Source organism: Alexandromys fortis, unplaced genomic scaffold (assembly GCF_014885135.2).
Source record: "Alexandromys fortis isolate MF-2015 unplaced genomic scaffold, M_Fortis_MF-2015_v1.1 scaffold_158, whole genome shotgun sequence".
Taxonomy (NCBI): domain Eukaryota; kingdom Metazoa; phylum Chordata; class Mammalia; order Rodentia; family Cricetidae; genus Alexandromys; species Alexandromys fortis.
In genome coordinates, this window is record NW_026068039.1 from 1,981,915 (window position 1) to 1,994,775 (window position 12,861).

The following is a 12,861-nucleotide window of genomic DNA, read 5'->3' on the forward strand; positions in this document are numbered from 1 at the left end:
TCCAAATGCTCCATTCATAAGCTCTGTCTCCCGCAGGAGCCAGACAGAGATCGCAATGGTGGCACAGCCCAGAAAGCTGGCATTTTAAAACAGCCAGTTTTTTCCTGCTGCTGAGTCAGGAAAATTTCAAAATGGAGGACGTACCATTTTGTGCTAGCTCTGGGGCCGCCAGGTAGGAGCGGCACTCAGCACTTTAATTCTGAGACTGAGTGTGCAGCACAGAAATTCTTTTCATCCAAGTTACATCCAAATCTGACACGCAGAGCACTGCACAGTTCTAATCCGCCATGCTCTAAGCCTGGTTCGGCCGTCTGCCCAGGTGCAGGCGGGGAGCGCTGAGCCATCAGCACAGTCTCAGAGCACTCTCCTTCAGATCCCAAGCGGGAACACAAACATCCAGTCCCATAAAAGCCTTGAAATGCTTTAAAACCAGAGTTCACGCTGGAAGCACAGCCCCAGGAAGCCGAGCTTTAAAATGACGCAGCTTTTTTTCTGCTGCTGTTGCTGAATCAGGAAATCTCTCTATGGCACACCACCAACAAAGAGCAAAACTCTGCATTAAACTCTGTTTTTTCTCTGTTTAAAATTAAGCTCTCTCGGGTTTTTAAGTGGATTTAGCCCATCACATCTGGGCGCCACTATGCTACATATCAGCCTGGTGACTGAGGATGGTCCCTGAACCAGGTAGCCTGTTGCTAAATCCTACACAACCAGCCTGACCTCAGGAAAATTGAGTACTTGACTGGTTTATCTTTTTCCATCTCTTAAGTGGGGGGCAACAAAGCTTAGTAAGAATTATGTGGTCACTGTAAGTAAAAGTGTCTGGCCTATGGTACTGAGTCCAGTATTGGGAATAATGTCTTTCCTGCCTCAATTCTTTATTCCTGTGCCTAGTTTGCCTCTTAAATCTGTTACCTCTTCCAAAGCCACACACATCTCATCTCCCCAGAAGTGACAGCACTGCTCTCTAATACCCCTGTCTCACATTGCAAGTTTAGCACTGTGCAGGCCCAGTCACATGACCTTATTCTTCTTGTGCGTCAAACCCCTCAGGTGCATGCCCATCTCCAGGCCTTGCTGCAGCTTCTTCCTCAGAATGTTCTGTTCCTAAATGGCCCATGGCTGTACCTTCACATTCTGATCTTGTTTGGGAGGCCTTCCAGAATTGTCATTTGAAGTGGCATTCCTTTTCAGCTTACCTATATTTAATCAGCAGGGATTTTTTTCATAGTACTTTTAATACCAAACAGCTATAAATATTTTCTTATTCTTACTTGGACTTTGAGCTCCAGAAGAGATTGGATTTTGTTTTTCTACATCTGTATCCCTGGACCCAGAAGAGTACTTGACATATTGTAGGCATTCAAACATGTTTCTTTCACATGTGAATGGAAGCAATATCTTATATTTGTCAGGGAATTTACAGTTTATTTTGAAATATACTCCCTTACTTGAAACAGTGACAGAAATGTTATCAGCCCAACTTTGCAGATAAGAAACAAGCCAAACAGATTTGCAGATTTAACTAAGATCAAACATCAGAAATACTCTTGAAGTCTTCCACCCTGAGTCCAGTGTCGTTGTTGAGTGCTGTGGTGGTGGTGATGACGGAAAGTAACCAACAGTGGCTAGGCTGGCCCAGGCAGTTTTCACAGGACACTGTGAGAAGGGACAGAGAATGCAGTGGTGCCAACAAGCAATTTTACCTTCATAATTTCTGACCCTCCCTTCAAGTGGGCAAAGTCGCTGGACCACACAGTGCCATTCTTTTCAGGCCAGCAGTGTGCCTCATTTTACTCTGCTTTGTCTGCTTAATTCCCATTCCCAAGTAGTGATTTTTGATGCTGTAATTAGCATGCTATTTGTTATGAATTAACTGTGCAGTTTTCTAGATAGATGTTCATTCCATATGACAAGTACAGAATCTGACTTGGAAAGGGAGACATAAACTAGGAGGAGCATGATTTCATGTAGGTCCGGTAAAGTGTGTGAGGCTGAGCAAATGATTTCACAGAGTTTAAGAATGTCTGCTGAAGTACTGCACTGAAATAGGATCTGTGAGAGAGACTCATAGATTAATACACCTTCTGACCCACGGAAAACATAAATATGTCAGTAGTCAGCTCCAAATCCGTAGAAGAATTCTGAGTCATCCGCCAGATCAAACATTGGCAAACTTTGCCAGCAGAAAGGCAGATAGAAATGATTTGGGCATGCTAGTAATATAGTGTCATTGAATTGCTCAACTCTTCTATTGGAGAAAAAGTAGCCAGATTTCATTGTGTTAGCCAGATTTCATGGCTGTGACAAAGTACCTAAGAAAAACAAAGAAAAATATTTTGATTTATAGTTACGAGTTTTCTGTCTAGGGTTTTCTCATCCATTGCTTTGAGCCTGAGGCAAGGTGGAATATCATGGTGGGTACATACTTTGGAAGCAGAATGAAACCAGAAAGGACTGGAAGCCAGACAGAACCTTTAAGGGTACATATGTAGTAATCCACTTCCTAAGAGCCCATTTTAGCTGTGAACTCATGTGTGGATCAGTTCATTAATGAAATCAATGCTTTCATGATCCAGTCACATGTAAATGATTGGATCTACTAGCTGTGAACCAGGGAATCTTCTGATGGACATTTTATGTCTAAACTGCAACATGTAGACTGCAGAATAAGTAACCTGTGGGCTTGATTAGGTTGGCCTGAAGGCCTTTCCAACCCCTCCTATGGGTAGAAAATTGTACATATGTTTTAGAGTAGTGGTGGAAGGTTTTACCATTGAGGTTTTCATGAATTGCTGAGACTTGGCTAATGGAGAGCGAGCAGTGGAGTAAAGGGCAGATTAGACAAGACGAAAAAAGGAAGGCAACCCTGAACATCAGCTAGGAGTGATGGCTGACTTCATGTTGACTTGAGTTCCATTCTAGGTAATTCTGAATATAAAGAGTTAAGAAAGTCTGCCCATAAGCCTCACATGTCCTTACAGTCCCTACCAAAGCTCAGAGCTGGAGGTGGTCATGGGGTCTTGAGTGATCTGCTTCTGTCTTTCTTGCTCTGGCAGCAATGGAGTTGTATGTCTTTTCCTAGAGTTACATGGCTTAGGCTCACTTCAAACTCTATTGCTTACTAGCCATGTTACAGTACTGACCGAATTACCATGAGCCTCACTTTGTCCAGCTGCAAGATGGGAATCATAATCCATAAACTGTGCTGAGTAAAGTAATACTGGCAGTAGCTACTGCTCATCAAATGATGTCTGTTATTTATGATTCTTACTTTGTTGTGATTGTTATTTTGGATTCTTCAAGTGAGTTTATGCTTAGTATAGCTTGACTGTTTCTTTGTGTAAATAGATAAAAATTGGCGAGTTTTTTTCTTTTTCTTTTTTCTTTTTTTTTTTAAAGATAGAGATAGTAGAAACACTTGTCTGCCTTAGCCTTAATCTCTGGGGAACAAATCTATCACAGTGATTCACAATTTGTAATTCTGTGGTGAAGAATTCTTCATCCTGAGAACTATCTACTTAGTAGATTCATGGCCATCACTGTCACCTTTCCATAACTCCAGGTTAGTAGTGCAGGTGAAATGCTGCTAGTGTGGCCATTCTGATTCTCTCTAGCAAACAACAGATTTTAAAGACTTTCTACAGGTGAAGGTCAAAAGGACACAACTTAAAAACAACATTAAAACTCTTCATGGTAGCACCAAATATGAAGTTCAGTAGGAAACAATCTTCAGTCAGCTTGCAGCAAAGATTTTAAATCATTAGAATTAGCAAATATAGACTAAAACTATACTTAATTCGGGTTTTAGAAGAATTAAGAGAAATTTTTATAACAATGGGAACAAGAGGATTTCTACTCAGTCAGATATTTTTAAAGAACCAGTAGGAGCTTGGGTATTTGGCTCCTGTCTTGACTGGAAAATGAGCAGACCTTGAATGTGTGGGTGCCCAACCAGATTATTAAGTGTGATTTGTTTTGTTTTGCTTTTTATTCTATTCAACAGTGTCTGTACCAAAAATCTAGTAGAGTTGGGCAAATTCCAGATTCCAGCTGTGACTGAGAGATGTTTATCTTTGAGGAACTTATAATCTTCTTGCCTTTGTTTTTCCAAGGTGGTCTATCTGTGGGGGCTGAAGAAAAAGCCCATAGAGTCTACAGTCTAAGGGCTGAGCAAGGTTTTTGGTTTTTGTCTGCCATTTTTATTGCCATGCATAGCTAGGTCTGTCTTCCCCCATGCCAGTCAGCTCATTTCCCCACACAGGAGCTAATCAGTGCATCTTGACAAGGTTGTGCTCAGTATTTTTTCTCTTAATTCCAGTACTCGGAAGGCAGAGGCAGGCAGATCTCTGTGAGTTTCAGGCCTGGTCTATAGAGAGAGTTCCGGGGCAACTAGGACTACACACAGAACCTCTTACTTAAAAACTAAAACAACAACAACAAAAATTGGAATTAAATTTTTTTGTTTGGTGAGTATTGTCTGTATGTCTGTTCACAATGTGAATGTTTGATGCCTACTGAGGCCAGAAAAAGGCGCTGGATCCCCTGGAACTGGAGTTAGATAGTTGTGAGCATCATGGTTGTGCTGGGAATTGAACCTGGGTCATCTTTAAGAGTAGTGAGTTTTCTTAACTACTGAGCCATCTCTCCAACTTGTGCCCATTTTTTTGGAGTTTTTTTCACTGGCATAAGGGTTTCTGTAGATCTTGGTTCTTATAAGCTTCACTAAGCTAAAAACTCTTAGTCCCTTAAGACTTCCCTTTGTTTGAAAGTTCAAACAAACAAAGCCCCAAACCCTCAAATAAAATTCTAATAGAGAAACTGCTCATTTATTACTAGGCATTTTGTCACTTTGAGAAGTAACTAATATGAAAGCATCAGTTCTGAAGGTTTTAACCCAATGATTAAATAAAGACATCGTACCCACTTAAGTGAAGTAATTTATAGCATGGAGAATGAAACACTGAAGGAAAATGGGGAAATGGTATTTTTCTGAGTTGGGTCCTTGGGAGGCTTCCAAAAGGAGGTGGCCTTTGTTACTTGGTTTTGAAAGGCAAATGATTATTTGATAGCTAGGTAAGAGGCTGGGATCATGGCGAGCGTGCTATGGAGCAGGAGTTGAAAGTATGCTCACTGTTACTGCAGAGGTGGGGATGTAACCAGCTGTAGCTGGTTTTCCCAAAAGTGCAGGGCCCTCTGTCTCACTCTGCCTGCATTTTACCCTCTTCCTCTCTGTGTCTTTTGCTTCTGTTGGGGTGAGTCCTGTTAAGATACATGGTGAGAAATAACTTCTCTGTACACACTAATAAGATTGTTAAAATGAAACGTTGTGTTATGTGACTATGAAACTAGCTTTTCCCATTACTAAGTGGCATCTTGGATTGGGTGGTTTGGGAATGTTTTTCAGGTTGAAAATATCCTCTTGCATGACCGAGGCCACTATGTCTTGTGTGACTTTGGAAGTGCCACCAACAAATTCCAGAACCCACAGGCCGAGGGAGTCAATGCTGTAGAAGATGAAATTAAGAAGTAAGCTTTTTCTCCTTTCCTGGAGTTTTCTCTCTATCCGCTTATGGAGGAAACAGAGTGAGAAGAGCATGGTGCTGGCTGTTACCCTTTTCCCTGATGCTCACTATTGGGTTGTTTGATTGTGTCTGAAGACTGAGGAGGGAAAACTGGCCCGTGAACTGACAGAAAACTCTTAAACCTTTCTCAGTGCTCCTGTGGTCATTATACACACACATTTTAATTTACATAAAAAGATGAATGGTAGCTGGAGAGGGTGGGGAAGGTGTGGTATATATATCCCCGTATCCCCAGCAACTCTGGAGCTAAGGCAAGAGGATTGTAAGTTCAAGGCTGGCATGGGCTAAATAGCAAGACCTTGTCTCGAAAACTAAAGACTAACTGGTGATATGTGTTCATTGAAGTGCCATGATATTTCCAAGAGAAATTGTGGCATTCTGAATCAGACAGATGTGTGTTTTTACTGAACTCAAATTGCTGCCTTCTTTTTCATGAAGAACTCAACCATGCTCTAGTGGAATTTATGGTAGACAGAGCTACAGAAACCTCTACTGTTATTGTATGAGGAACCTGATGGGAGTCTCTTTAGGTTTTTGATTCCACTGCGAACCTCATGCCCACAATGTTGGGTTTTGCAAGGCACAATACACTCACTATGTCGTCTAGTAAATCAGCTGTCCATCATGTCCTTGCAGATGGTGAGCCTCTGTCCCGTTTGTGTATCACTCACATGACCATGCCTGAAGCATGACCTCTTCTGGTCCAAAGAAATCCTCCTGGGGCCAGATACCAGAGCAGCATAGTTGAGTGTTTAGTAACAGCAAGATAATCACTTAGGCCAAGTACCTACACTACTGTTTTTTTGAGTCAAAGATAAGAACATTGTAGTTTTTGTTTCAAAGAACCCATAATTATGGTGCTGGAACGATGACACAATGTATAAAATGTTTGCCATGCAAGTGTGAGGACCAGAGTTTGGATCCTTAGCACTCATAGAAAAGCCTGGTGGGCACAATGGCCTATCTGTAATCCCAGCCCTTTTTCATGAGGTGGAGACAGGTACTCCCTGGAGCAAGCTGGATAGCTAGCCTCATATCAGCAAGTCTCAAGACATAAAGTCTTGAAAGCAATGGAGGAAGACATTCAATATTAACTTGTTCTCTACACATATAGGCACACATGTGAACATGCACATTACATACATTACCCTCCCCTAGAAAAGAACTCATGAAATCCTCACCCCAGCTAGGGCTTACTTTCAGAATACCCTACTTATGTTTCATCTGTGTCTTATGTTAAGGAATTACTATTTTAAAAACTAATCATCAAAACATAGTATTAAACTACAGTGACTTACAGGAAAAAAAAATTGTCATTTGAAGACCCAAAAAAGGGCTGCTTTTAGGACTTTATTTAGTGCATTTGTGTCTGAACATCCCAGTACCCCAGTGTCCTAGGAGTAGAAGGTCTTCTGTGAGAGAATGTGATGACATTGTACTACAGAGAATCTTTCATTTTCATCTGTGCTAATATTTAATTTGCTCTTCTGCAGATTGCTGCCAGAGAATTGGATTCTAGTAATGTGAAAAAAAAATCGCTTCTCCTTGATTTTAATTATAACATTGATATATTTAACAAACCATGGATCTCTTGATTGTAGATATACAACACTCTCCTACCGAGCCCCAGAAATGGTCAACTTGTACAGTGGCAAAATCATCACTACGAAGGCAGACATTTGGGTATGTGTCAGCTAAACCATCCACACCCTATATGTCAGCAGACCTTGACTGGACTCCTGAGCTTAACTAGCCAGGGGCGAGCACACAGTGTTGCCCACTGTTGATGACCATCTTTTTATTTTATTTTATTTTATTCCTACTATTTTATGTGTATGTATGTTTGTCTGCTTGTGTCTGTGTACCATGTGTGTACAGTGTCCTCAGAAGACAATGTTAGATCCCCTGGACCTGATGTTACAGATAGTTGTGAGCCACCATGTAGGTGGTGGATATTGAATTTGGGTCTTCTGGAAGAGCAGCCAGTGCTCTTATCCAATGAGCCATCTCTCCAGCCTCCTTGATGCTGATCTTGATTTGAGGGGACAGACATTGCCTTTTAGAAAGTGGGGTAAAAATAAATAAGAACAAGAACCAAAAACAAAACCCTGCTTGCATGTTGTTCCAGTGCTTTTAATTTGTGTGGTATACTTCTAAAGAACAAACCAGATGAAATAGTCTTTCCTAATCATAGATAAAAAGTATAACTTGGCCGGGCGGTGGTGGCGCACACGAGTGCCTCCCAGCACTCGGGAGGCAGAGGCAGGCGGATCTCTGTGAGTTCGAGGCCAGCCTGGACTACAAGAGCTAGTTCCAGGACAGGAACCAAAAGCTACGGAGAAACCCTGTCTCGAAAATCAAAAAAAAAAAAAAAAAAAGGTGTAACTTGGATGCTAGATTGTCACTCTGGGTTCTAAATTCAAGTATTGCATAGGTAATGATATTATGTGGGGTTTGTTTTTGCTGGGAAATGTGGCTGCTACGGGTTTCTCTGAGCAGGTAACTGGCTTTACAGCAAATAAACCATGAGTTGCAATCTGCTTTCTTATTTTTTAGGCTCTTGGCTGTTTGTTGTATAAATTATGCTACTTCACTTTGCCGTTTGGGGAGAGCCAGGTGGCAATTTGTGATGGAAGCTTCACAATTCCCGATAACTCTCGATATTCTCAAGACATGCACTGCCTTATTAGTAAGTATTTCAGGTTTCCAGTTTCATGTTTGTATTTCTAATCCCCAGGAGTGGGTTGGAGGATAAAGAGGTTAACTTGTGGGAACAAGCTTGAGTGCCAAAATAAAGAAATCATTTGATGCTGTTGGGGACAGTGATAACGTGGCAGTGTTCACTTAGAGAAGTTGGTCTTTTTGCTGGAAAACTAAACTCGGCTTCGTGACTGAGCCAGCCACACAAATGGGAATGGCAGTTGTGTTCTGATCAGAATGATGCTGCTGTGTTCTGCTGCAGTCTATGGGAGAGCTCAGAGTCCAACTGACTCACATCAAGGGATAAGAATTTCATCTTTGCAAAGCTGGAAGCAGCTCAAGTGAGCATGATTGCGGTACTGCAATGAATGTGTAATTAAGACCATATAACTCCATGGAGCCAGGTTTTTCCTCTTATTTAGGTTATCACTGGATTTTTACAACAAGCATCTAAATTGAGTGTTTTGTTTAAAATTCTGAAGATTTTTGTTTCTTTGTGTTAATCGTAGACAGCATATGTACTAACATCCATTAACCAGATGGCAAAAAAGTAATCTTTGTACTAGAACCTGTACTAAAATGCTAAGAAACAGATTTTTTTGTCTTTCTTTCCTTCCTTCCTTCCTTCCTTCCTTCCTTCCTTCCTTCCTTCCTTCCTTCCTTCTTTCTTTCTCTCTTGTTTTTGTTTTTTCTTTTGTTTTGTTTTTCAAGACAGGGTTTCTCTGTGTAGCATCTCTGGCTGTCTTGGAACTCACTTTGTAGACCAGGCCAGCCTCGAACTCACTGAGATCTGCCTGCCTCTGCCTCCCAAGTGCTGGGATTAAAGGCATGCACCACCAGGCCTGGCAAAACAGATTAAAAAAAAAAAGTCATCTTTAAAAATGCTGGTCAAGACATTTAGCATTCAAGATTGAAAATGCATCATAGACCATAAATCCTGAGCTATCCAGTTTGAGAGACAGACAAGTGAGGTAGAACCTTGACCTGTGTTAAGACCTACTTATACCTCACCTAATTCTCAAAACCTGTAGGTTTGGTAGACCTGCATTTATTCATTCGTTTGTTTGTTTAGTTTGAGATAGTGCCTCATTATGTAGCTCTGGCTGTCCTGGAACTTACTATGTAGACCAGACTTGGACTCAAACTCACAGAGATTTGCCTGCCTCCTGCCTCCTGTTTTTCTGGGATTAAAGGTATTCACTTGGCATAACCTGTAGGTTTTAAGAGTCATTGTCCCTATTACCCACAAGAGGAAACAGGATAATTTCTTGAAGTTCATAATTCTGGAGGCTCCACAACCACCTTTTCCATTGCGTCAGTTGTCAATGAGCAGGAGGATGGGGTGTTTGTAGGATAGGAATGTGAACCTTGAGGACTGTCAGATTGTTTGCAGAGTCAAAGCAGTGTGTTTGTCTAGGACTGCAAGTGTGGAAGGAAATGGGAGAGAAGAGCCAGCTTTTTTTTTTCTTTTCTACTTTTCCTTTCTATTATCTGTAACAGTGAATTCATGTTGGAAAAACAGCTCTTTATGAATGACTGCAGTACTGACCCCTTTTCTAGACCCTATTTAGTGTGCAAACTATTTGAAGATTCTAAACTTGTAGGCCTCAAATTAAGCATCTTGTCGCCTCCCCAGTTCCTTTCCCCATACTGCCTTTTGTTCACTTTCTTTTGGTGGTATTGCCATCCACACCTGGATAGATAACATAGACGATTTTCTTTGGGTCTGAAAGAGCAAGAAAGAAGGAAGGAGCTGATCCAAGCTGCATTGATTCTCTTTAATAACTTGTCTTGATTTCCCTCGTTTTCACTAAAGAATGTACAGACTCAGCTGGGCGGTGGTGGTGCACACCTTTAATCCCAGCACTCAGGAGGCAGAGGCAGGTGGATCTCTGTGAGTTCAGACCAGCTTGGTCTACGAGAGCTAGTTCCAGGACAGGCTGCAAAGCTACAGTGAAACCTGGTTTCGAAAAACAAAAACAAAAACAAAAACAAGCAAAAAAAAAGAATGCACAGACTATGGTAGATCATGACCTGGTACATTGCCCCAGCTTCTCTACTCTCTCTTCATTCTTCCAGTACATATCTATCATGGATTATTCCTAGAAGATGTCATCTTTTCATGTCCCATTCAGTAAACTTGAGTGGCTTGCTAATGGTTCCATAATTAGGTCCTGAGTCTAAGCATGGTGTTTAGGGTCCTTTATATTATTTTTCTGTCCCACCCAGACATTTTTCCTCTCACCTGGACTGATGTTTTCTTTGTTCTTCCATGACTAATTTTCATTCTGTCTCTTTGGCACAGCCATTTGAGGCCTCGACCTCACAGATCTTTTCTGAACTTAGTGCCTCACATAGTAAACTGTCTTGACTCATTTTGCACGTATTTACACATGTGCCTGTATCTTCTCAAAGAATTCTCCTGTGTCAGAGACACTTGAAAGTCCTGGAAATAGACAATCTATAGAGCTTAGTATGTTAACTTGCTAATTTTCCTCAAACTAAAAACTAACTTATATCTCCAACAAGAGTAGTAAGTAAATTCATGAGCTTGTTTTTTAGACCTGGAGACAAAACCCAGAGATTGTCTTCTGACAAACCCTGAGTTCATGATACTTGAAGTTTGGCTGTATTTATCAACAGTCATTTTCTTAACAGAGGAAATGAGCTAGGAAACCATATGCAAGTCTGTGGTACATTCTAAGTCTTAGAATATGAAGCTGTAAATTTTTATGCCAAGAGTGTGAGCCTCTGACATTCCAGGCACAGAATATGAACCTCAAGTAGCTTTGCTATAGCTCACTATACAATAGTTTTCTTGTTTCCCTTTCTATGAAAAGGGCTAATTGAACTGTCTGACTTTTAAGAGAATTGAAACTTAAAACACAACCCAACTTTAATATTACAAAAGTTCAGTTACCTAAAAGTTCAGTGATACAATAACTGTTAAGATATTATGGAATAAGTTCATGTATGTTTGTCTTAGGGTATATGTTGGAACCAGACCCTGACAAAAGGCCGGATATTTACCAGGTTTCCTACTTCTCATTTAAACTGCTCAAGAAAGAATGCCCAATTCCAAATGTACAGGTATGTGAATGGTGCTTTTTAAAAGGATTTACAATTTTTAAGGATGTTTTTATTTGTTCTTTGAGAATTTCATACATGTTTACACCTTACTTGATCAGATCCATCCTAGTTCCTCCCTCTCACACCCCTAGGATCCTCTTTAACCCATCCCCCTCCAAAATCCATGTCATTTCCTTTTCTTTCTTTGCCTTTTTTTTTTTTTTTCCCTACTGAACTCTTAGTTCTGCCGTGTGCCCACAGATGTGGGACTGTCTACCTGAGCTCTGGCTACCTGCTGCTGTTCCATCTCCAAAGACAAATGCCTCTCCCTCAACAGGCATCACCTGCTCAGCTCCTCAACAAGATGTGATGAGGCCTCATGGGTCCCTAGAATTTTGATTAACTTGATCTTGGGTAGATCTTACTCATATAACCACAGCTGCCATGAGCTCAAGAAGATGGTGCTATTTAAAGGAAATAAACATCATCAAATTGTTGTTTTTGAGTCATTATGGGTGTTAATCTCTGGATTCAATGAATATTAATGTCCCTTTCTTTACCCATAACAGGACATTCAAGCAAATCAGTTACTATAAAGAGAATCCAATTTTCCCATGGATTTTAATTATGAAACCGAGACAACTACGCTGAACATTAACAGCTCCTTCCCCAGTTGCCTGGGGACTGAGCTGAGTAGAGTGACCACAGTTCTCTGAGAGCAGCATGTCAGTTGTATGTCCCCAGAGTGATCAGTTGCCTTGTTTTCCTGAGGCAAGGCTCTGTTCACCTTGCTGCTCTTTCTCTCTTCAAGGGCATTTTGCTTCCTTGATGCATCTCATGCATTTGTCTACCTTCCCTTTCCTCTCACAGGGAGATGGGAAATCCCTGTTTTGGTCCTGGAGGCCATATTAGAAGACCCTAAATGCTACTTCCATTAACCCCAGTCAGACTGCTTGTTCCTTGTCTGGAGCATTTGTTTTTATTTTAGGGTTTTTGTTTTTTTTTTATTGAGAATAAGAAAAAAAAAGTTTCCACCTCCTCCCAGCCTCCCATTTCCCTCTCCCTCCCCCCACTCTTCTCCCCCTCCCCCCACTCCTCTCCCCCTCCCTCTCTAATCCAAAAAGCAGTCATGGTTCCCTGCCCTGTGGAAAGTCCAAGGTCCTCCCCCCTCCGTCCTTGTCTAGGAAGGTGAACATCCAAACTGGCTAGGCTCCCACCAAGCCGGAACATGAAGTAGGATCAGAACCCCTTGCCATTGACCTTATTTTAGGTTTTAAAATAGTATTCTACTGTGTAGCCCAGACTGACTTTGATTTCATGATCCTGCCTCAGCCTCCCAAGTCTTGGGATTACCATCACTGGCCATTATACCTGCCCTCGGAATGCTTATTATTTACAAAGAAATCCATATGCTTTTTTTTCTTTCAACGTTTTAGAACTCTCCCATTCCTGCAAAACTTCCTGAACCAGTGAAAGCCAGTGAGGCAGCTGTAAAAAAGACCCAGCC

The 12,861-nt window shown here is 41.3% G+C and overlaps 1 protein-coding gene across 14 annotated transcripts in view; it reads left to right on the forward strand.

Annotated features, from left to right (window-relative positions):
* The window catches only part of Aak1 (AP2 associated kinase 1), a 172,731-nt gene that overhangs the window by 92,135 nt on the left and 67,735 nt on the right, over positions 1–12,861 (forward strand). For all 14 annotated transcript variants that reach the window (XM_050165351.1, XM_050165352.1, XM_050165363.1 and 11 more), the window contains 4 exons: positions 5,408–5,529; positions 7,187–7,268; positions 8,142–8,274; positions 11,272–11,375. In XM_050165351.1, coding sequence (XP_050021308.1) covers positions 5,408–5,529; positions 7,187–7,268; positions 8,142–8,274; positions 11,272–11,375 — 441 coding nt within the window. The remainder of the gene's footprint in view (positions 1–5,407; positions 5,530–7,186; positions 7,269–8,141; positions 8,275–11,271; positions 11,376–12,861) is intronic.